Here is a 25,070-nt window from a genome sequence, read left to right on the forward strand (position 1 = left end):
CAATAATTATTACCTCATAGAGCTCTAAGTAAAAATGCATTAAGGAGTCTTAGGTGCAGAAACGCCACAGTAACAGAGAAATAAACACACTGAATCCAGCTAAAAAGAAATACCAACTCAAACTTTTTACTATACAACAGTATTTTTATTACTAACAAAGACAGTAATAACAAAACTACTGAATGTGTATAAAGTTACCCGTTTACAAATGTAACTAAAAGAAGGAAGGGTACTTAGTGTGCATTTTCACAGGTTTTTCTCACTGCCTTTCTGAGCAGCAAGAATATTAGATACTTTCAATGGGGAAAATGATGAAAGCAATAGCACATCCTGTTTAAGGCAATAAATTACAAATACGAAAATGCACATGACAATATAAAGGTAAATACATTCAATTTTCCATGCATGATCAATAAAACAAGTAACTCTGGTTTATCAGAACAGCATTTGCCATTGACTCAGTACTTACATGACCTTTGTGCCATGCAATTTTGCTCGATTGTTCAAAGCATCAGCATGAGTGCTGCACGAACTGGAACACAGATCCTCCACACAATAACAAAATAAAGATAACAATTTAAGAGCAATGTTCCTCTTAGTAATCAAAGAGATGATGCTGAACAGCCTGACAAAATGCAGTGAAATTTCAGTTTAGAAACCCTGGCTCCAAATCACCTCAAGTAATAAATGACATTGACTTCACTGGAGCCAGGATTCCTTTAGAGATGAATGATGAAACGCTTACGCACATCAGTATTACTTGCTCTGGAGCACCGTTCTATCATAAGAAAGTATCATAAGAAAGGCTATCTGTATTAAGGCCTTCTTGAGTTAAAGAAAATATATTGCTGTAGCATATAGAAAATTAAACTTTGTAGAAAAGTTATTAAGGTCTTGTTTTATGTAAAATGTACTGTTAAACAAGCTTGCATCTTAGTTTATCTGCACCACAGTTTATTTTCTGCAAGGTTTCTCTACAGATTTTAAAAAAGAGTTCAAGTTACTTGCATAGAAACAAAAGGAAGCATACGCTTTCACTGCAGCTCAGTAAAAAACAACAAAAAAAAACACACAACAAACATACTTCAGATTCTGTCTTCCTGGATAGAGGATCTGAAGTATCTCCCTGCTTGGCACGATGCACTGGAACACCATACCAGGAGGGGCTCGAAGCATTTTTCTGATGTACAGCTGTATCTCATGTACTACCCCTGTACAAGATGCCCAGATGGCTGACCAGTCTTGCCCCAGATGTGTAGTGTATGGTGTGTGTTTTGTATAAAGATAAAATCTGCTTTACTGTGAACTACATGAAATTGCCTGATCATCATAAAACTGTTGACCTCAGTAGTATCTAATGGAAGCATTAACTTTATCCAGTTTATACAATACAAAACAGTAGTTCTAAATATTGACCTTATGCAGTTATTTACATAATTCATTTTTTATGTACAAAATAAATCACTATGATTCCAGATTCCCTTTCATATTCAGTGTAGAAACTACCATAAAACAGTGCTATAAATGACACATCGTGACAATTTATAAAGTTTATGCATCTCTTATTTTTAAGTGATAATGTTGTTTAATAGATAATAAAAAAGAAAAAAATCCAAAACAAGTAAAAAGCTGAAAAATATTGAATATGCAGATGGAACTTTTATGTCTTGAAAAGTAACAGTGCTTTCTATGGATTATTTCAATACAGTTCTTCTACAAAAAGAGTTCTTTATATTGGGAATAATATTTTTCATCTTTCTTAAATTATTGCTAGTCAATCCAGCTATATCCTATAGAACTTTCATTTCCATTATTCCTGGATGGGTATGAATACAGTACATTATTGCCAGTTGTCCCCACTACAAAACTTACATTTTTATAAGTGCAAAACAAGATGTGTCTGATTTTTAATAAGGCACAGAATATCTGTTATTTCCAGTGTTACAGAACCCATAACAGTTTTATTAATTGAAAGTGTTCAAATAAAAATCAGTCTTTCAAGGGTTTGAACTGGTTCCTGAATCCAACTCTTTTCTGGTGTCTGAAGCCGAGTAGACAAGTAGTGATATGGAGCCTGACTGTGAGACATCAGGTATCTGGGAACTGCTCCTTTGTAATGCAGGAGATTCAATAAAATCATTTTTAGGAGTTACTCTGGAAGTAATGAGAAATAAAACACAGCAAGTCAATTTTAAGCAAAATTCATTAGACCGGAAAAACTTTCTTTTTTAAGCAACAAACTTAAGATGTATCTTAAGCTATTTTCCTTTCAAGAGAACGCAGCACAGTTTTGTATACTTCAAGCTTTTGTTTTTTCAGACTCATCGCCTTTCAAAAGGATTGTATTGCAGCCACAGATTTATTCAGGGTCACATCTCAACAACACACAAATATCCTTGAAGCTGAAGTTCCAGCACTCAAACACTTAAATGGAAAAAGAATCCCAAAGCCAATACAATAGCCCATATCGTACTGTAAGATACAGATACACGGCCCTAAGTTTACAAGAATTACAGTATTCCTGACAGCTACTGACAGTGAACTGTATACTGATTCATCAGAGAGAAAAAACAGAAATAGTAGTAATATATGTAAAGAAGTAAAAAACTGAGTTACGGAATCTTACCTTCCTTCACCTATTCTCTTCACACTCCCAGACAAGCTACTCATATCACACGTGCTATCTGCTTTGTTTCTTTTTTCCACCTGATCCACGGTCAGTTTGGAACCACACAACATTTGATTTCCACTGTTTTCACCTTCCTCGACTTTTTGGGCTGATGTTCCATCTGCCTCTTTCTCAGATGTCTCCGGAGATGTTTTAATTTCTGCAACAGTTTCTTGGCTTAAGTAATCGTGACTAGTGATCGCTACTGCAGAAGTTCCATGATTTGTTGTGCCACCTGTGCTAGTCCCCATTGACTTTGAAATTACTTTCAATCTGTGCGAACTTGATTTGTAGTGCTTCTTTTTGTGTTTAACTTTGGAGTTGTGCCTCAAGAAAAATTCGCACGATTCTTGCAGTACTCTTCGACTCTCCCTGATTGGACTGAAAGAAGATACAAGCATATAACTGAATGACGAGGATAACCTCAGATACAATGCATTACAGCTTGGTACACAAAAACATAAAATGAAGAGCAAACAATGATGTAATCTGAGCTGGATGTTAATGAACATGTAGAAAACAATTATATATAAAAAGAGGGGAAAAAAAACTGATTGTAATGGCTTCAAAGCAATTATGCCCATGGAACAATTAAATAAAGCCGATTTCTACATTCCTTACTTCTGCAAGTAGGTCCAATGACTTCAGTAGTTTAATCATCTAAGAGAGGAAAGCAGGATTAGCTCATAAGCAGCTGTATTACCAAATTAACTTTATGTAATGTAAACCTTGTTCGAGTGAAAAAAACGCTAAGCGTTGTAAAAATGACTTCATTATTTTAAAATTCTTATAGCTGAAAGCAGTTAACATCTGAAATGCAAGAAAAATCCTACAGGAAATGGAAAAAGAGAGGAGAGGGAAAGGAAGCTATAAGCTCACCATCATGGAATGCAGATGTAAAATAAAAGGAGCTTAAGGACTGCATAAAGGGAAACTCAAAGAAATAAAAAGATCTTAAAATACATTATAATATATGAGTAACACAGATAATCTCAGAAGGATTAATATCCTTCTGAAGGATCCAAGCTTATCCAATGAAGGAATAAAAAGGAAAAGAAAAACGACAGTTATGAAAAATGGAGTTGACATTTGTAACCCGTTTAAAATCATAGATATGCATTTACTAAAATTAAGTAATTAACCTGATTTACTCTGTGTCTCAGAATAAAAATAAGGGACAGTAACTTTATATAATAAAGCCTAGCTAAGGATGGGACAATTAAGATTAATTTCCAAATAAGACAAGCTTGACAGACGAGAAAAGCAGAGGATGTTGTTATTCCACGATAGTAAACATAGCTGAGTGCTGTGCCAAATAAAGTCTGAACACATGAAAAGATCTGAGTTGATGGCTAAAGTTATCTTCCCTGATTTGACTGGAAACCAGAGATTATCCAATGCTAAATAAAACAATATGTCTACAGCTCTATGAAGAGAATAAATAAGCAGAGGAGAATATTTTTTTTGTCTTCTGAGAATGCAGTCAGGTCTCTGTGTATGGAAACCTTCCACAGACCTCAGTGGAACTTTTTGCTGGTGCCCATATGCAGCATTCAAACTTCAGGAGATAAAAAGCGCCCAAGGACAACGTTTTGATTACCTGAGACACATTTATGAAAAGTCTGAAATCCAATATATATATATATATATATTTTTTTTTTTTTTTTAAGTAAACACTTGAAAAACAAGAATAAAAATTGCTCTTACTCTCTTTTGCGGTTTCTGTTGAAGAAATTGGCCCATTCCGAGCAGGTCTTTTTACTTCCCACCCAGAAGACTGGAGATATGCCAACAATTAGTGTCAGCAAATATTTCATCAGAAACAGAAATATTTCTGGTCTTGCCAGTGCCTTTGCCTAGAAGATAACAAGGTTTAATAAATACAGAGAAGACATACTTGTTATTTTTTGAATACAGAAAACCAAACAAAATTATGTAAAAGAGAGACTTTCTCCTCATGGCTGCTCTTCTTTGCTGAGGCTTGTACTGTGGACAAATGCAAGACATGTACAGTCAAGTCGGATCTGGTTAATGTCTGCTTACAGGCTACAGCTGGATACACAGAGAGGAGATTAGTTAGAAGGAAATATTTTTCTTTTAAATTGACAGGAAAGGTAATTTTAGGGGTAATAGTTTTTGTAGCCATGTTCTTCAGAGATGGTTTGTACAGATGAGATTCATCCCTTCAGCTTAAAAGAAACAGCGGGTGGATGAGCTGTGAGTTAATCAGATTAGACAGGGAGCTGCAGGGAACAACATAGCTGCTTTCTGTTTATTGCAAAATTAATCCACCTATTTGCAGAACAGGATCATAAGAGCCGAGCTATTTAACTCCGTAACAGACTATCTCCTCCTCCCAGGTTGCAAATTTAATTTATGTTACCTGGCTTACCTGCCAATCCTATCTACAAAAATCAGCGTTTTTGTCAGTCACGTAGCCTTAGCTACTTAGGCTGGAGTTTGTTTTTATTTTGTTCTGTTCTGATCAATGTATCATGGCTCAGGGAAGCCACGGCCAAGCACACCATTTGAAGCTGCTTTAATAGCTCTAAGAGCACACGCTGTTTATCATATGGACAGAGCTCAGTAAGTACATCTTTGTGTAAACTTGCTGTTGCTATTTACTCTTTCCAATAGGTTAAAGACTGAGGATACAGGTGCTTTGTGCCTTATTATGCTAAGATTGTATATCTAAGCACTACAAAACAAATTGGTTTTGTTTGTTTGTTGGTAAAGTGAAACGCCTTACTTTCAACCTTGCTTAATTTGAGCCATCTAAGTTGAAATGAAGCTCAATGCAAAAGTGCACTTGTTAATGAAACGTTAATGGAAGCAAAAAAATAGCCAAGAAGCCTGTGAGCTCTGATGTTCAGTTTACACCAAGTTCAATACAAAGGATATAGAGGATGCTTACAAACATGGAAGGATCAAGCCATTTTTTCCCCCCATAATGCTTGTGTTTATATTCCTCTTTTTGATGACAGGTTATTGCAGTAAAAACACAGATGGTATGTACAAAACAATGAAAGATAACATGAGAAACTTGCAGTTGTCTTAGTGATGGTTTATCCTTCTATATTTGTTCTTAAATGGAATGACACAAGCCACAAATTACTTAAAATTGCAGAGAATTTTATGTATTGAAAGAGATTTAAGAGATTTACATAAGATTCAGAGTACTGGCTACAGGACAGCCTTACTTACTTTAAAAGCCTTTCCATGGAAGTTTTGTTTAAAAAAAAAAAAAAAAAGTAAAATGTGAACATCTCTGCAATTTAAAGCATTTTTATTTTTTAAAAGATTTCTTCACATTATTGAAAATTAGCCTGGAAGTGACAGCTATCATGGAAAAAATATACTGGAAATTTGTTTTGTAGTTAAGTGCTTTATAGTTCTATACTTCAACAAAAAAAAAAAGATGAAAATGATTTTAAAGCTGTGGTTATAAACAACAATTTAAAGCCAATTTAGATTCAATTTTCAAGATCCATTTTTTCAACTTGAATTGAAATTGATGTGAATTCACCTTAGGTATTGAAATACAGAACTATGCATCCAAATACAGGTCGACTGCTTTTAGGAAGAGATTGTGAAAAACAATCCCTGCCCCTAGCATTACTCATGGCATGAAGTTCAAGTAATCCCATTACAGCTGTGAGTTGGAATTGCTGAGTGAAATCAATTTGTTTAGAAGAAAATTTCAAAGGAGAAGGATGATACCACCAATTTTAACTTAAAAAGCAACCAATCATTGCATGTTCTTGAACTGTTTACTTACCATGAAAATAATTTTATTAAACTACACCACAAGATATAGCAACGTATATGGGTTTTTGCTAATTAACTTATCAGTATTATGTAGAAAGGAAACTGCTACTTGCCTGATACGGACAAGGAATGTGGTACTGGTCACAGTGGTCGAACACCCAGGTGGTTTCCCAGGTCTTGCGGTTCACCAGCTCATAGACATAGCACCCGAGAAGTGACACAAGCGGCACCAAGTACAAGCCACTAAAAACTCCAATTCGAATCATGAACTTCTTCAGCTTCTCTTGGTTTCTGCCATCGTGCTGGATGACTTGCCGCACGTGATTTAAAGAGATAATACCGGCTAAAAGAAGAGAGAGACCGAAAAAAACACAAAGGCATAACGGCAAAAGCACAAAGTACAGAGAGGCATCCACATCGTAGAGACCCACAAAGCAAACTCCACTGATATTGTCCCCTTCGACTTTGTTCATGGCAAGAAGCATAATGGTTAGAAAGCCGGGTATTCCCCACGCCACGGCATGGAACCACATAGCCTTCTGCGCGATAGCTTCGCAGCTCCATTTTCTTCCTGCTGCGAGGAACCAGGTGATGGTGAGAATCACCCACCAAATGGTTCCTGCCATAGTGAAGAAGTACAAAACCATGAAAAGGACGGTGCAGGCTTTGTTTTGGGAGCCAAGAACAACTGTTTCCCCAATTTCTAGCTTATCGTCTGCCTTGTTACAGGCAGTTCTATTCCCAAGCAGAAATCCAATGAAGTACATTAGAGACACTATGCTGTAACAGACCGAGTAATAAATGATCGGCCTCTCTGGGTACCTAAACCTTTTAACATCAATCAAAAAAGTCAGGAACGTGAAAAGCGTAGCACAAAGACAAAAGATTGAAACTATTCCAATGAAGCTTTTTGCAACATCCAACTCGTAATTTTTGAAGTACATATTGGGACACGGGGGAGCACACTGATCGATGCCTAGAAACTTGTAGCCTTGTCCATTGGAAGTGTGCAGGTGTCGGGGACACCAGAATCCATAATCCCTTCGTGTCTGTCCCGGGGTCTTCTGAGTTCCATGTGCATTCGTGGTTACAGGAGCAGTGGCAGGAGCAGTCTCGTCACAATTGACTAGTCTAGATAAATTAACAGAAGAGGAAATATCTTAATACCCCTCATTATCAACTACATTATTTCTTAATGAAAAAAAAATGTGGAAAAATCTAATTCTAAGCACTACGAAATTTTATAGATTATGTAAGACGTACATTATATGAAAAACCTCAGTGTTGGTTTTTGTTTTTTAAAAAACAAAAAACAAAAAGCATAGAATCACAGAATGTTTTGGGTTGGAAGGGACCTTAAAGATCATCTGATTCCAGCCCCCTGCCATGATCTTGTCAAAATGCAAGCTTCAGTCAAGGAACACTCTGCTCACAGTATATAGAATTAACTGATTACTAGTGTGTGGTGGGGATGATTATGATTTTGTGTTATAATATTCCATTGTCAACAGCAATAAAAAGACAAAGCTAAAAACATAAGCATTGCAAAAAAATCGGTGTTTTAAAAGTTCATTCAGAAGTTGCTTAAGACTCATTCATTCAAAGATTTAATTGGACAAAACATGAGGGTTTTTTTTATGATTAATATAGGATTAGCAATGTTGGACAGATCTTCGATTATTCAAGTATAACTCAGGTAAGCATTTATTCAAAATGGGATTTATGTTAATATACATTCTGAGTTTAGGCACATATTTAAAAATAACAAGTTTTGAATGCTAGCTTTTAAAGCGAGATTCTGCTATCCCCAAACATTCTTTGTCAAATGCTATTGTAGGGACATGTCTGCAAGGAATGTACTGACCTTACATGTAACACTACTTTTTCCCCTCCATGTCAATTTGGAAGCTCAGCTTGAGCTAAAAAGCCTTAAGTTCTTTGTTTCTCTGCATTATCATGCTGGCCAAATAAAGCCAGACTAATAATTAAGAAAACTGTTGCCAAAGCAGATTCTTTCATTAACTGTGGGCCAGACCAGTATGAACATCAGAACAGTACAAACTTTATTCACCCATGTCTTAACAGGCACTATGCATGTTTGTAAGAATATGAGTGTGAATCTCAGAACTGCAACTGAATTTGAAGCCCATCCTCATCGCTTCAGCTGTTTTCAGAATATCCTGCGTTACTTGGCCTTCCCTGTGTCATCAACTGGGCAGACAAGATTTCCCACATGAACAATGTGGGGCCATTTTCAGTAAATGCTAGCAGTAATATAATATTTTAAAGCTGCAATGACTCCCGCAAGAAATGGAATTTGATTTGAAATGTCATTTGGAATATATATTGAATCATTGGATTAGCTTGTAATTTTCCTAATTTTTCAAACCAGTTCTGGAAGACTTTCGGTGCACAAGTCTCAATTTTTGTGCAGAAAAAAAGGGAAATAGAATTAATGCCATATATCTGTCATATTCATTCCAATATGGATTTCTACCAAGAAGCATAGCACAGGACTACTGGCCCAGCTCTGCCTCAGCGCTGTCATGGATCAGCAACTGCATGGGGGCTAGAAACACGACCTGTTGAGTTTCCACTCCTTGCTCCTCTCTCGTATTTTTGCCCTGATGCGGTTAAGAACACTTGGCATTAAACGTTTATAAGTATCTCCAGTTGAAGGTCAGAATCTCAAAATGATTAAACCAGAGTTGTTTAAGTCGTTCCCATTTTATATATAATGGCTCTCTTTTTCCCCAATGTAATATAAGCTGTCCTTTCTCTGGAACAAAGACCTGAACAACTGTGAGAAAAAGGTGCAAGCACTGGAAATGAGAATTCTGCCATGCAGTACAGGAAAAGTAATACAAGACTGAATTTGCACATGCAAGTCATTAGAAATAAGGTAAGGCTTCTACTATTTAATGCTGGGTGTGCACTCAACTAAAGAATATTTTAGATACTTTTATTTTATGAACAATTATTTATAAAAACCCCGTATTGTTATTATCCCTAGTATAGAGATCAGAAAGCAGAGTGACATCTGTGCTGCAACACTTATAATTTTAAATTTAATAATTTTAATCATTTTAATTTTTAATAATGTACTAATTTTAATATATGTGTCCATTTTAATAATGAAAAAAGTAACATATAAGAATAGTCCTATGAATTTTTAACATCCTGTCTCCAATTTTCAGCTTGGTCTGAGTACATCTGAAAAATATCACCTCTACTACTGATCACGTGAAAAATACCCCACCTGTTACATTCCAGCTCTTCAGGCCATGCGATTCCAAAAGTGTCAATCAACGGCTTGCAGTCAGAATACACCTTCTCACAGAGGTTTCGGCAAGGATGAATCACATGAACTTGCTCCAGGCAGGCAGGAACAAATGCTTTGCACAGAAATGTGTGGACGTCTGGTGAGCAGTGGAGATTCATAAGGGTAAGAAAAGGCTTCGGGAAAGAAAAAGGCTTTCATTAGTATTTTTAAAAACGTAATTCGAGGCAGTAAAATTAATTTTCATCTCTATGGCTCACATTTCTTCTCCCAGAGGTTTAAAAGAATAGTAGAGAACACTGTCCAGCAGTTGTGGAAGAGCAAAACCTGGTGGTTTGAGTGTGGAGGAACCACTCCTCACTGCACTGGTTCTTCCAGCTCAGTCCCTACTCTGAGATCTTAGTCCATCTGTTACTACTCAAATTTGTTTTTTCTTATTAGTGTTAGAAATCTGAAAGGAATCATTAAAGTCCAAGATTAAAAAAAAAGAGGGGGGGGGGGGAAGGTAAAATATTAAGTTTCCATTTTGGCTATTCAGCTTCTAAACAGGCAGGCTGAGATTTTTAAAGATGAATCTATCCTTGTACTTTGTGTTGAAATTACATTTTCAGTCTGGTGTGTTGTATCCATCATCTTCCCTCAGTCTATAGTGTTTGCTGTGTTTTTCTGTTTTAATATTTTTATTATTGATGCAGTCCAAATCAATTTAAAAGTGAGCAATAATGATATTTCAAGATCTCCACATGACTTAGAACTTGTCTACCTGTATTACAGGATGCTAGACAATGAACTACTGATGCGTATTCCTAGTGGAGAGTTCATAGAATGAAATGTAATGCAATTTTCCTGCCCCTTGTTCATTCAGTCCATTACTCACAGTCCAAGAGGCCTTCAGAGAAAAAAAAAAAAAAAGACATCACCCTTTCTCTGCATTTTACTAACTTTATTGCTAGGGTAAATGACTTTAGCCAAACCATACCATGGGTATAAGCTTCAGGTGAACCAACAGTTGTCATTTTTCCACAAAAAATGGGCTCTGGTGCTTGTGAGGGATTTTGTACTCAGGTCCTTGTCAACATCCGCAACAAGAGAAGTTGAGAGCAGCTGGCTGGGCATGCTCAAATGCTCCCATGTCTTCATTCTTTAATAAATCCCAATATCTTGGTCTGCTGTTTGTTCTGTCTTCCCTGCAACACCAGGCAAAGCTCCCAGTGGAGCTCATTAGGTAAAGCTAGGTCGTTTAATAACTCTGGGGCAGCAGGGATTAACTGAGGCCTGTGGGCAAAATTGAACTGCAGGATCCCGTCAGCCTAAGTGCTTTGTAGGTAGGCTTTTTGATGAGACACTGTCCACTTCTGGAAAAAGGAATCCCCATATCACGTGTAAATAGTCAAATTCATGTGTTTCAGGAAAGCTTAAACAGTATTTAACACACTTTGACATGCACTGATAAATAGGGACATTGCACAAAGTTTTCAAAGTATGCAGAACTTTCAGTAAAAATAGTAAGATCAGTAAAAATTTTTACTTAATGCTTTTCCATTAACAGCTCTGTATCTCAGTTATTCTGAATTCATCAAGAAGGGACTGGTAAAGGAAGGATTAACCTCTGAGTCCAGAACAGCACCTTTAATTTTATCAGCTTCTAAGTATCCCAAATATATCCACACCCACCTACCAAGAGCAAGTCTCACTACTGAGCATGCAGTTGAAAAGGAAAGACATTGATAAATAACTTCCCCTTCAGGTGGAATACCTCAGGAAGGAACACAAGAATGGGGAGGAAAGAGTAAGATAAGGCAGGGTAAGAGTGACAGAAAAATATTTTATGAAAAAAAAATTAAAATGTTGGCACTACTCTTAGAGCACGGACTGCAAGCTGCAGCTCTCCTTAGAGCAGAGGTACGAGCACTTGATCCCTCACCTAGGTGTCTGCTCTGCAGCTGCCTTCCCAGGAAGGTGACTTGAGGATTTTAGGACAAGGAAAGATGCTTCCTAAAACGCTACACTGCCTTGGATGAAAAAAGCAGTCAGCCATTAGCCCTAAATGAATTACATTTCCTTTGCACTGTCGTGGTGTTGAATCTTTTCAGTTACTTTTTTTTCCCTGTTGTTCAAATATTTAATTTACGCTAGGTCTGTTCTTCTTTGCACTTAGGATAACATAACGATAATAGCTTGAGTGATCGTACAGAAATTGAATTTACATTTGATGTCAACTCCCGAGGAAACTGTCTTATTATTAATTCTTCCTTTTTATCCCCTCACAGTTCATCTCAGTTGATACAAAACAAAATTAATTTTGTAGAGCAAGTTTCAGGGAGTCAATCAAGAGCTCTTGCAGACTTCAGCTAAACAGCAATATTTTCTGTAGGAGTAGGAAATTTTAAGAATTGTTTTCATATTTATAAAATCAATGATGTCTAAAGAGCATGAAGAAAGCTGTGTTTGGTTAAAAGGTCAGGCTTTGCAACCTACCTCAGCCATGCTGACAACTTCTGCTATACGAAACGATTCCAAAGCCAGAACACCGCAGCAATCAGCACACAATTAATAATGCTGCGTATTACAGGCAGATAATGGCAAGTGAAAACTTGACTGTGAGAGTTTTACTACAACATGTTGTCTTTGGCTACTGTGGTTTAACGAACAGGTTTTGTTTTGAAGCAGAAGTGTCCCAACAGATAAACACAGAAATGCCAGATTGGAGGAAGAAGATGGCTATGCTCAGCCTTCTTTTCTTCCTGTTCTTTATACAGGCATTAGAAAAGAAAGTCCCTTTTGGGTTACCAGTGTGGTTTATTTAAAAACTGTGGCCTATGACCGTGTCAAAGCCTTCTTGAAAATCAAAGTATAACACACAGGCTGAGCCACCTTTTCCAACAAATCTGTGGATTCCAAAGAACTCCAACAGCTTTTGTTGGCCGTAAGTTCCCCCAGCCAAAAAAACTCTACAAAATGTACAATAAAACCCTTTGCCCCAAGCATAAGCAGATGGGATTTGTACAGTACAGATTTATTTTTAGAAATTGCCTACTTTTACCATTTGAGAGCAACAGAAGTGGTGGCAAACTGTACTTGGAAATCTGTTTTGAATTAGCTATCTTTAAATGTGGGCTTCGTGTCCAGCCAGCCAGTCGTTTTGGAAGTGCTGCACTGTAGAAAATAACAGGTCTGCACTTCCTGACGGACCATGAAAGCAAAATCTCACCAAAACCAAAAGGAGAAGTATTCGCTCCTCCTGCTGGATAGCATGTAAGCAAAAAGGTTAAAACCAAGACCAGAAGATCCCTGAAAATAAGCCCTGCTTGCTTCAGGGCTGGATTACCATACCTAGCAATAGCCACCATTGTCCTGTCACACCGAGGACAGAGATGAAAACCTGCAGGTTTGGCAACAGCAGAGTGAAACAAAGCCTGCTTGCAAACCAAGAGCAGAGCCTCACGAGGCCAATGTAAGTCCTAAAATAGAAATTCTCATCTTCCTGCCTATGGGAAACAAAACCCAGTAAATACAAGGCTAAATAAAATACGCTAACAGTATACCAAAACAAAAAAAGAAACCACCAAACCACCTAATAACTAGCAGGAAGCGACTGTAGAGCCAAAGCTGATGTGGTCTGTAATGTCCCCAAGTAAGAGTAGTGGGAAAACTGAGGATTGAAATGCAAACTGCTCCACTGCATTGTCAGTGCAAGAACCTAAGCACAGCACTGCTGTGAAGCTCCCGTGTGTTCACTGCGGACAGTGAGTAAGGTCAAGCAACCAAAGACCAGAACATCCCTATCGACAAGAGGAATACCCTCAGCACTGAGCAAAACACCACCTAGCTTAGCTCTGGACTTTTTAAGGGAGCTTGTCTGTATGCCCTTTGCTCCAGAGGGAAAGCCAGCCTAGCTCAGTAACCCAGTCACGGTGTGGCCCTGCAGACAGGAACACAAGTGAGATGCGCAAAAACAAATGGCACAGCAGAGAGAATAAACACCGAGGTGCAAACAGGCTCTTAAACATATTTCACCAGTAAATAAATTGCAGCTTTCAACTCTGCATTAATCTCAAGATCATGAAGCTTTCCTGTATTGTGCTTGGCAGGCTTGGAAAACCAAGATATAACAGAAACAAAGCTCAGTACTCCAGGAAGATGCTGCAGATGAAGATGACTTCGTTCCATCTCATCTCGGTTTTTCCCTAGAGAAAAGGACTACCAGAGGTGATTGAGTAGTTACTACCAACGTATGTCAAAATGAGCGAGAATGTTCTCCTGTACGGTAATCAGTATCACAGAAACATTTAAAATACAAAGCGGTAGATCAAAATACCAAAGTCTTTGTTAAACAGATCTTGGAAATCTTAACTGGCAAGAACAAGTATTTCTGAGCTGCTGATAAGCAGAGAGAGGTGAGAGCCTGTGCTCAGCTATTTGGAGCCAGTTATGTAAAGCTAACAGCCCACTCCCCTCGTCGCTGAGGTTTAGCTACCAAGGTAAGTAAGTTAACTGAGCTAAATGTATTAACACTGAGGTTAATTACGTTAAAACAATGAGACACTGTCTCAGCATTAAGCAATGGCACCTGCTGCATGGTTTGAGGTGAATCCTGTGACCCAAAGCCCCAACACTGCAACCTCACTCCTCACAGCACTGCCTATGTCAATTCTGGAAGCAAACATAGGCTTAAATCCGAATTTCTGTAATCTTGGTACTCGGGGTGCCCCATATCCCTACCTGTATTAAAGCTGTACTTCATTATTCGTAAAACATTCACCTGCTTTTCAGAAAATCTGCAGAAGTTTGTTACGGGTAACAATTTACAGCACTGGATTCAAACAGTTACTCCAGTAAGTGTCACTGTAGAGTTAAAGTACAACCTCAAAATCTAAACACAATGAATTTTACCTATACATCCTAGTATGTAGTGTCGGAAATACAGCTACTATCAACCTCCACGATTATAAATGCAGCAGTCTCAGAAAAATAGGCAATAACCACTCTCCATACTCAGAGCTATACTACCCATTTATCTCCAATAGCCCTAGCTACTACTATAATGATCAGCTGTTTCAGTTAAGAAGAGTGAAACATATATGGTATGGCTGATTTAATCCTACACTGTTGTTTCAATAGAGTTGTTCTGGGGTGGATGCGAGCAAGATTAGCATCGTGCCCAGGGAAACTAATGGCATCACACAACTCATTGTGTTTACACAATGGCTCATGGCTGCACAGTGAACCTGCTGCCAAGAATCTGATTCCTTGTTTGTGCACAATTAAGTCACGACAAATAAACGCACCAACACAGGAAACTAAACGAAGGGTGAAATTTGCAAGCTAGGTTAGACTCAGAGCAGAGTTGTGAAGAGACTCAGCTCACGTTCAAAGTGATATGGGTAACTCTTCTAAGACAGGTTTTTCAGAAGTAAAATTCACTGATAGGAGTACAGTATTTTAGATATTAACATAAAGACATTTAATATGCATCATTAAATTGCACCAATTTGACAGAAGCAAAAACCATTAAAATAAAAGTCAAATTAGTGTGCTTTCAATAAGCTGCCTTTAAAGCATTGCTCCCTGCAGCTTGTGAAATAGAATTAAGGCAAATACATGTCAGGTTTGATTTAAAAGTTTGTAAAACCTTTTCTGAACTAAATTGCTTCAGAGGTTACAAATATAAGAATAAAATCTTTTGTCGGAATCGAAAGCAGGTTACCCCAGTAGTTTAGAATAGACAAATCGTTTACATTTCCCACCCCAGCACAATCTGGTTCAAGAATCTGAGGAAAAAAACAAAGGAAATATGTAACAATGGCTCAAGAACCATGGGCAAGCAGCTGAGATGCCCGAGCAGTGCAGACCCTATCCTGTGCAGCTGCTCCATGAGCCAAATCACTCACCTGAGCGTTCAGCATAAGTCCACTGAAAACACGAGCGTACTTGCTAACCCTTCATCACCACTGTCCCTCTAAATATAAATGTACTAAACGTAATATATTTAATATATAACTTGGCTGTGAGCCTTCCTAGCTGCTCACAGGGGATGGGATCATTAACCAGCAACCCAAGGAGTACAAAGCACAAGGTGAAGGCTTTCAAAGGTCAGTAGGGCAGCAAAATACCCACCCCACCAAACAGCTGGGCTCTAAAACTTACCACTGAGATTGAGGGTGTACATGGACACGTACACAAGAAGATCAAGCGGGCTGTTCTGCTTTCACCTCTGCAGGTTGCTAGTTTTGGGTGGCTAAGCTGCTAGTTTGTTATTAACTAGCAACTACAGAATTTCTTTAGGCAATAAGACAACTTATTCCCTTGTCTTCCCTTTAAGTATTTAAGATAAAAATACACATATCCCTATGCAGATTAGCTATAACAAAGGTTAGAAACAATACAGATGGAAATGTTACATCTCCCTAGAAGAAGTTATTACGAAACAAAGTTCCGGTGCTTTCCGAAATAGCTTATTAGCAAAATTCACTGCCTTTTGTGGTTCTAACCTAAATTACAGCTTGACCGAAATTATAGGCATGACAACCTCTGCAATTTACAATACAAAATAAATATTAGGGAGCTTTCCTGAGCACAACTCAACTATTTACGCGCAGCTTTCAATTATATATGGTTTTATCTCCGTCTATACTATACATAGCAGAGAAGATGAAAACAAGTTAACTGCTGGAAAGTACACCGCAGCCCTCAAACGTCGCGAGTCTAGACTACACCAAACGAGACCTCCACTGCATCTGGGCTGTGGTAGCAGAAACATCTCAAAATAATCCAAAATCCTTCATGTATTTGCCATGTGCTAGAGGAGCAAATCGATTTAGCACTGAGCTTTTTAATACAGGACACAGTTAGACAATTACCAGTAAAACAGTTGATGGACTGGGTGTTATCTAGGGATACGGGGACATTCACCTCCCCATTTCTAAACCCAAGCCATGCTAACACACTCGATGCCCCTTATCACAGAATCATCAGGATGGCAAGAAAGCCACTTCTGTGGATGTAAAGGCGCCTTAACCAGCTCTGCAGAGGCCCAGCCACCTACCACTTTTCCACACCTGCTGAGCCAGCTCCGAATCCACCCAGGAGCACAGTTAGTTATATGGTGTGACAGCACAGACACCGAGCCCCAGCTAATAAACCCTACTAGGGGTTTATTACCTTACACCCAGCAGGAGCTGGTTGTCTCTGCACAGCCCTGCTGGAGCTGGAAGAAATGGGAAGTACAGCAGAGGCACAAACTAATTTTGCAAGGAGTTTCGCAGGGCTCAAAGCTGACCCTGAGAGCCCTGCGTGGAGCCACGCTGCTGCCTGCATCATGTCTTTCCCTCTTCCTAAATCTGGGCTTGTCCCACCTGGCCAGCACAATAGCACGGCACTGACACTGTATAGAAAAAGGAAAATTTGGTTTATGAATATAGTTCCCATGCTAACGGGGAATGGGCTCGGCATCGCAGATCCCACTCAATGAGAATAGCCACAAGTTGATTTCTTTCCTGCGTGTCACAGGAATGAGAGGCAGCTTGTCCCATGGCCAGTGCCTCGACGTACCACCTACTGGAAACACCAAAAGGAGAAGCCAGAGGCAGCACTGCTGGTGCTGAGGTACCTAACTGCAACCTGATGGGCTCTTAATTTAATAACTCAGCCATCTGACTCGAGCACACCAGGCTGAGGTCATCTGTTACATCAGAGCAAAGCGAAGGGATTAGTGAAAGTTTGCAGGGATTAGCAACTGTAATGATTTTCACGTGGTACTGAATCAAACGCTTTACTGAACTTCAAACGGGCTGGCTTGGTTAGCACCTACAAAATCCGCACAGGTTGCTGCTGCCATGCACGCAGGTCAGCCAGCAGGAGAGGGTCCCTGGATCAAAATCTCAGCAGCACCAGAGCACGGGCCAGCAAGTCAGACAACACTGGAAACAAATGATCCAGGCTCAGACTGAGACAGCTGAAAAGAACAATGGAAAAGCAGGTGGCAGCCTGGCTTTGTTTCTGTTTGGGAAGCTCTGACCACGCTGTGAGCTGTTCACATGCTCAGCACCCACCACCTGCTGTAAATTCTGGTCCACAGCAATTTTCCGTGAAGACTCTGCTTCTGGGAAGGTCGTTGGGGGTGCAGAACAGAAAACCAGGCCTGCCACTTTAATCCACTCCTACAGCTGTAATCTCCACTGTATTGTGAAAACACAAAACATGCAGCAATCAATGCAAAAAGTAGATCATTGCTGTATAGAAAAGGCAGTGAGGAAGATTTCTAAAGAGCTATGTAAGGTCTTCATGGAAAAAAGGTGATACTGCATTCCTAAGGACTTGTGTCTGTGAAAGATGAGAGCTGTTTCCCACATCTCCTTCGTGATATTTCTGTTGTTATTTCTAAAATAATGTCTAAATGTCTAAAACAGTGATAACCTGAACAGTTTTATCTGCAAAGCAAAAATCTATATATATGCGCCTTAATTTCTCTTATTTGTTGATTTTTATTTGGGATACAAGCCAACCTTAGAGGCAAGAAAACAAGAAAAACTTGCTTCTAAGTAATATGTAAAAAAAAAAAAAAGATCTGAATTCTAAAGCATGGACGAAGCAGCTGGTAAGGAAGGAAGCTTTACCCACAACAGCCACTATTTTATGAAAACTTCCTCCTTCCTTCAAATGCAGGGTAGCCAAAAATATGAAAGGGCTGTCAACAAAACTATGGAACTGGTATTTCTAAGGGATCCTCCTTCTGCACACGCAGCCTCACACAAAGTCTCTCCTCCCTTCCTCCAAAATCTCCACCCCAATCCCAGACATCTCAAAACACTGACCTCTCTGACAAGAAGATCAGTGCCTGCTACAGCACAGAAGCAACTTAGCACTACTTAATAGGCAATCTGTCAAGAGCTTGTGCCCTTTATTCAGAGATGTCACTCAAAACAGTCACAGGTGCTCTCCAGCACCCAGCGCACTGCAGAAACCTTCGCCCATGAGAAGCTGGGGGCTGCCACGAGCACCATTACAGTTCTGTAGCCTCAGAGGCAGTCAAGGACTCACATTTGCTCTCTCTGTCCCTCACAGAAGCTCCTGATAAGCAGGCAGTCTTCCTTTTGTCCCTCTGTCCTGGCGCCTGGCTCCCAGACTGCTGCAGGCAGTGCCCTGGGCGGTCTCCCTGCGGCTGAGGTGGCACTGGGGAAGGTGGGACAGGCACCAGGCTGTGTAAAAGGTCGCTGACGAACTCGCTGAGGGCACGTGGATGGACCAGAACTGCTCTTGTTAAACTGGTAAAGGAGCAGGAGGCGTCAGACACAGGGCACAGGTGGCAATCCCTGCAGGAGGCCTCCCCTTGCCCTCCAGAGCCGCCAGGCTTGTGGCTGGTGTCAGCGCTGGGTCGGATGTGCAGACCCCTCCTGCTCTGCCCAGCTCTGAATGCCCACGTGAGGCAGTTCCTCCTCAGCACCAGGAGGTGCTTATAGTCCTCAAGGCCACCTTTCCTTCTACCCATTCACCTCAGGATCTGTGGGCCACATTAGCCTTCAGAGCTCGGTTTGTAGCTCCAGGCATCCCCCCCCCCCAAGCTTACACAGCGCTTACCCTCCCCTGAATACCTCGTAATGGGAACACTAAACCCACCTTCCACTTCCACCTGTGCAGTGCGCAGGCACTGCACAGCCTCACGACCCTCTTCAGAAAGAGGGAATCCTGTTTAGGGAAGCTGGCACCAATCTATTCTTTCCTCAGTGTCCTCCTGGAGTAAGTAGGCTGCAGCCCCAGGACTAAGCCCACCCGTCTCCACCTGCAGTGCTTGGTGTAGCCAGTGCCCACGCCTGACATGTGAGCATGGAAAAGGAGTTGGAGAAGCACAACAAGACCCAGAGACCTCCAGGGCAGGCACCTACCTACTCCTGACCACCACACAGAGCACTGTGGAAAGGACAGAAGTCTTCAGGAGACCAACAAAATAATTTATTGTATCCACAAAATCAGCACATGGGGTCTATGAATGTGTTGCTCAAGCTCCTACTACCATGAGAGCTAACGATGACTTCAGTTACCTTGAAACATCTGAGTGCAGCAGAGTGCAAAACCAAAAGGCCCTGAATTTGCATGTTGTAGAGTGACACAGATTTGTCTAACGCACATTTTTGACCTCTTAGCTTTTCCACAAGCAACAGTGATGCTCAAAACAGAGTTATTCATCTCCAACTATTCTGTGTTTCTGGAGACTTACCCAGCACAGAAGTCATGGTGCTTTGTGTTTCCTTTGATCCATACAAAGCGGCTCTAAGAAAATAGTTCAGCATTTGCAAACTTTGATCTAACAAGTACAGATCTAGTTATTTCATCACTGAAATCTTTTACAACCACCTTGTTTCAATGAGCTAGCAAAGTTAACTTAGCCTGTACTAAGCAATGATACACAGTATGTTATACTTCATACTTTTTTTTTAATGCTTTCCATGTCAGTTACCACCAGCGATAAGGGTGGTGAAACAGAACAAATGTTTCCAGCAAAATGTGAATTACAAAGCCCCTTGTGCTTGTTCACACCTCTGCACCCTTTCTCCTGCTTAGGCTCTGAGGCAGCATCATGGAGAAAAAGCAATTCCAAGCAGATACAGCTGATCAACTGCTTTTCTAGCTGAAGCTGAGCTACTTTAAGAGATTTAGGCTTCCAGTTTCAAAGTACCAGTGGCTCGTGTACTGTAGCAAGCACTGCTTGTCTGAGGTAAGGGAGAGAGGCAGGATGCCTGTCTGCACAGGTCTCAGTAAATTCACACCTGTGCCATTTTGCAGAATGTCCCACTAACAGCAGTCTGCACCAAACAGCACTTACATTCCTCAACACTCCCAACCTACAGAAGGTGAAAAACTTCATCCTATTCCTCCTCCTGTGCATATGATATATTTAATATCAATACATATATTGATTTAAGTTTGCCAGATAACTTTCCAGTTTTTCAAGTATCTTCATATTTGGTTGCTAATTTATACTTAGAGGCAAATCAAATGATCATATTAAAAAAAATATTGAATTTACAGAGGTAGAAAACCACAGAACTTTGGCATCAAGCTTCTGAAGATACTTTTTAATCCACTTCAAATTGCTTTGGTATATTCTCCTAACTTCTGCCACTGCAATCAGCTCCACTGAACTCACCACGAACGTATTCTGACACAACCGATTAAGAAATATGAACAAGGGAAGTTATTACAGAGTAATATTCTCTGCTTTGCTTGAATAATGCAATGATACTCCAGATAGTTGAAGTACTCAAAGCACTCGAGCTAGTTGAAGAACTCGAGTTAGAAGTGACTTGTTTTTGAGGATTGCCACGAGAGGGAGTTACACCTCTGCAAGTATGGTTGAAGGGCGGCTTCATCACAGCTACATCCATCCATTTGCCTCACTAGACATATTCCAGGTCTTCAGCCTCCAAATTTGAGCTAGTAAGAACACGAGCAGTGGTACTGCTCAGTTGCTTTGAGACAGATGCTGCAAGTAGCTGCAAATAATTAGCTTCCACTGTCATGCAGGTGTTCAAAGAACATATGCGAAAAAGCTTCAAGTCATTAAGTCATGTGGTTGTACCTTCCAAAAATCTCCATTTGTTGCATAAACAAAGCTAATCCAAACAAACAAAACTTGAATAGTTTGAATTCAATCCGCAGAGTCAAGAATTCAATTAAAAAAAAATAAGGCGGGTGGGGAGGGAGCAAATTATGAGCTTTCTGTTGCAAAAAGTAAGAGCCAAGGAGAACTACCACCATTAGCAGAACCTCCATAAGATTGAGCAAGTCCTTCTTCCTGCTCTAATCAGTTCAGTGTCCTGATTTATAGCATATCACCATGAAGAGCTGATAAGTCACACAGAACTAATACCACGAATCAGCTCAGTGACCCAGTTGATTTCCAGGAGGAAAACCACCTCATGAGACTGTGGCTCCCCGTCATTCTCACCTGGAGGATTACTATGAAGACATAGAGATGCCAATTTAACACCTTTCCAGAAAGGAGACAAGCTCTACAGATGCCTTCATGCTCCATCAGATGGAGCTCATGGCTCTTCTGGCCATACAAGACTCCCCACGGGGGAACACACACCCGTTAAGCCTCAACACTGGGCTAGAGCAGAGACTTAGCCAAGTTCTGGAGAGGTAACTTCACACCCAGATGAGCCTCATCCTCTTGACTGACTATTCTTTGTTCTTTTTGGGAGTAAACATAACAAATAAATAATGAAAATAAGTTTCCAGAGCGTATAGGAGCAGAAAACAGGATTAATAGACACTTCCTGCACAAAATACTTGAGATTTCTTGAAGAAGTCTCCACCGTATGCCCTTGGATTGCACGATTAAGCAGCTTGCTCAAAGTCAGTTAAGATAAAGTAAGGAAAATATTACAAGCGTCAGTCTCATAACCCAGTGTTTACATTTTAAGACCATGCCCAGCCTTGAGAACAAGCTGTGGGGAGGGTAAAGAGAGATGGAATTAAAAAACAAAGCCTTTGAGCATTCCTACTGAGGATCAAAAGAGAAAAAGTTTTAACCAACATACCATTAAAATTCTTTCTTTGGTACAAACGGAGTTTGGACTACCAATTACAGAAAAATTCAAGCTCTTAAAACAGAAGTCGCCTTCATCTCCCAACCTCCTGCATCTTCACAGCAGTAAAATGAAGTTAAACCACAGTCCCGAAGCCCCATAGCTCCTCCTCTGCTGCAAGTCCCCTGAAAAGCAGAACCTTTGACACTCCTGCAACAATTCACTGCTGCAATCAACCATGACAAGCCACGCTGATGCCGTTACTGAATACCACGTAAAATCACTTCAGAGGGCATAAGCAGGATGTACACCAGCAGTATGCACCAGTCTCTGGAGAGAGGCCCACCACAGAACTGTGCTGAGCTTACTGCACAGCTCCAGCTAAAGTCATAGTGCCAGACACCATAAAAGTTACACAGCTGGGGGAGAAACTTCCTTATGTTTTCATTCAGCAAGGCAGGTGTCTGAAAAAGTTATTTTGGCCAACCAGTACTGTCCAACTGCAAATAGAGGAAGGCAGATCAGGTAGCTCAGAGACATCCGTACAGCACTAGGGTAGTGAGGTACACCAAATCAGAGGCCAGATCATAGCAGTGACAGGACACTAAAAAGTATTAGGACACTAGGCCAAACCCTAGTGCTGTTCCAAACAGCCCCTCATCAGCTGGCTGATTAGTGATCAGCCATCGTAGGAGCCAGAAGTGATTACAAAAAGAGGGGATGGAGAAAAGGGAACAACAACACTTCTTGCTACCATGCCATTCCTGTAGAGAGCACGAAATAAAAACAGACAAGTCATGAACCCTGTCCCGGAGGAACTAGGCGTAACTCACTGACGATACAGGAAAGTCCCAGCAAACAGAAGTGACAGCGATCTCTGCTCTCACAGCAGCGTTCCTGGAAGGCATGAGCACTGACAGAAGCGACCTGCCAAGCAGGAACCACCTGCATGCCTGACAAGATAAAATGGCAGGCGCTGCAGAAAGAGAGCACTCCAGACAAAGGATGGCTGGAGAGAGAGAGAGCGTTTTCCAGTTTAAAAGCACACAAGGTATCTGAGATCTGTGGGTGAACTGAATTGCTCACATACAGAGCTCTTACCATCTGATACCGGAATTTCCCATGTGTCTACATGGGGCTGGCAAATACAATGCAAGCCTCTGCCCTTCCAGACTGGCAGCTAGAGGCCAAAATGGTAATCCTGAGTATCCCAAACAGCACTAAACAAATGCTTTGGCAACTGAACCAAGCTCCTTCTCCAAGCTCAGTAATGAATATGCAAATAAGATTTTAGTTGTAGTAGCAGCAGCAGCCTTCCCCAATACTACCTTCAACTTTTTTTTAAACCAGAAGCTTCTGAATTTTAATCTCACTTCTGTTTCACTCTCTGCACAGCACAAGACTTCGAGCTTTTCAAGACCTGCGTTGAGGTGTTCCCCCTCCTCTTGCTACTGAAAAGCCATTATTAAAACAGGTTTAAAACTTGTTTTACAGGCCTCTCACCCAGAGAGGCTCTCGCCCTCTGTAGCTCCTGTACCCGGCACAGCTCTTCCACAAGGTGGCATGCTCTCCAGGGAGCCATGTTGCAGTCAGTTCAGGTAGCAAAGCATTTGTTTTTAGTTGAGAAAAAAAAAAAAAAAGCAAAGCACAGAAGAAAGTTTCTCTCGGTCAGGAGTTTCAGCATTCAGTCAAGTGGAAGCAGAACGCAAAAAGCAGAGCGGAGAACAAGGCTATGAATAAGTTTAGGTACCTGTCCTTGACAGATGGAATAACAGATGAAAGTTAAGAAAGAAGAGACCTAACAGTGACTTCTAAACATGATTTTTGCACCGCCTGAGTTCAGGTGGGCCAAAGTTATCACCAGGCTATGTCCCTAGAGGATCTCAGGAACTGCTTTACACGTTAGTAAGGTACATGGGCTGCTGTGTGATGTGGTGAAGGGCTCTAACAGCCACACTGGTGTGCTACACCAATCCATGGGGTATGTGCCTACAGCTCCCTTACGCTCTGCTTACACAGCTAAAGTGCAGTCCAGAAAGTTTCAAAGAAGCGTTATCTGGTCAGCTTATCTCCCTTATCATTTAGTATGGCAGGTATCAGCACTCAGCGCGATGTCTCAAGGACAAAAAGGATGCCCTGCACACTGTTTACCTCCACGCGCTACCTTCGGGGCGGCACAACTCACCTCCATCTGGAGAGCAGCAGTGTCCTGGTCGTAGTGCCCCATGATATTGGGGAAGAAAGTCATGTTGTACGGCATCCGCGAGCACCTGGCGATGGTGATGGGCTCGCAGGTGAACAGGCTGTGCCCCCGCACCAGCGCCAGCAGCCAGGCGCAGGTGAGGGCGCCCAGGAGCGCTCCCATTTTGCCGAGCTCCCCGCTACGGGCGCAGGGCTGCGGGCGCTGTGTCCGGCACTCGCATCGTCCCCTCCTCCTCGCCGAGGCTGCGGCTACTGCCCCATGTCCCAGCGCCTCTCCCCGGCTCCCTCCTTGCTCCGAGCTGCGAACACAAGGAAGAGCCGCGCCAGGCAGGGCGGTCAGCGCTCGGTCTCCGCGCCGCGGGGCTGCCGGCAGAGGAGGGCAGGGAAGAGGAAAGGAGGGGAAAAGAAGGGAGACGAGGCCGCCCCGGCCCGCACCTTCCCCGCCGGGCCTCGCCCCGCTGCTCCCAGCGCCCCGGCTCGGCGCTCGGTTCCCAGCCCCGCCCTAGGAAGCGGCGCCCGCAGGGGCGGGCGGGGAGCGGGGCCGGGAGGGCGGCCCCGGAGCCGGGGCTCCCTCGGCGCCGCAGCCCCGACACGCCCGGGCCGAGCCCCCGGCGCCCCCTCC

General features: G+C 41.3%; 1 protein-coding gene across 3 annotated transcripts; it reads right to left on the reverse strand.

Moving 5' to 3' along the window:
- Positions 1-123: 123 nt before the first annotated feature.
- Positions 124-25,070, reverse strand: FZD6 (frizzled class receptor 6). Of its 3 annotated transcripts, none has more exons than XM_072034412.1 (7): positions 24,888-25,070; positions 24,432-24,747; positions 9,696-9,892; positions 6,550-7,567; positions 4,376-4,524; positions 2,627-3,049; positions 124-2,154 (listed from the first exon to the last, which is right to left on the reverse strand). In XM_072034412.1, the coding sequence occupies exons 2-7, from the start codon at positions 24,609-24,611 to the stop codon at positions 1,998-2,000; spliced, it is 2,124 nt and encodes a 707-aa protein (XP_071890513.1). In that variant the 5' UTR covers positions 24,612-24,747; positions 24,888-25,070; the 3' UTR covers positions 124-1,997. The 3 variants fall into 3 exon arrangements, with proteins under 3 accessions (XP_071890513.1, XP_027308367.3, XP_071890514.1); XM_027452566.3 differs by having other exon boundaries at positions 24,884-25,069; XM_072034413.1 differs by lacking the exon at positions 24,888-25,070 and having other exon boundaries at positions 24,432-24,877.

Source organism: Anas platyrhynchos, chromosome 2 (assembly GCF_047663525.1).
Source record: "Anas platyrhynchos isolate ZD024472 breed Pekin duck chromosome 2, IASCAAS_PekinDuck_T2T, whole genome shotgun sequence".
NCBI classification, from domain to species: Eukaryota; Metazoa; Chordata; class Aves; order Anseriformes; family Anatidae; genus Anas; species Anas platyrhynchos.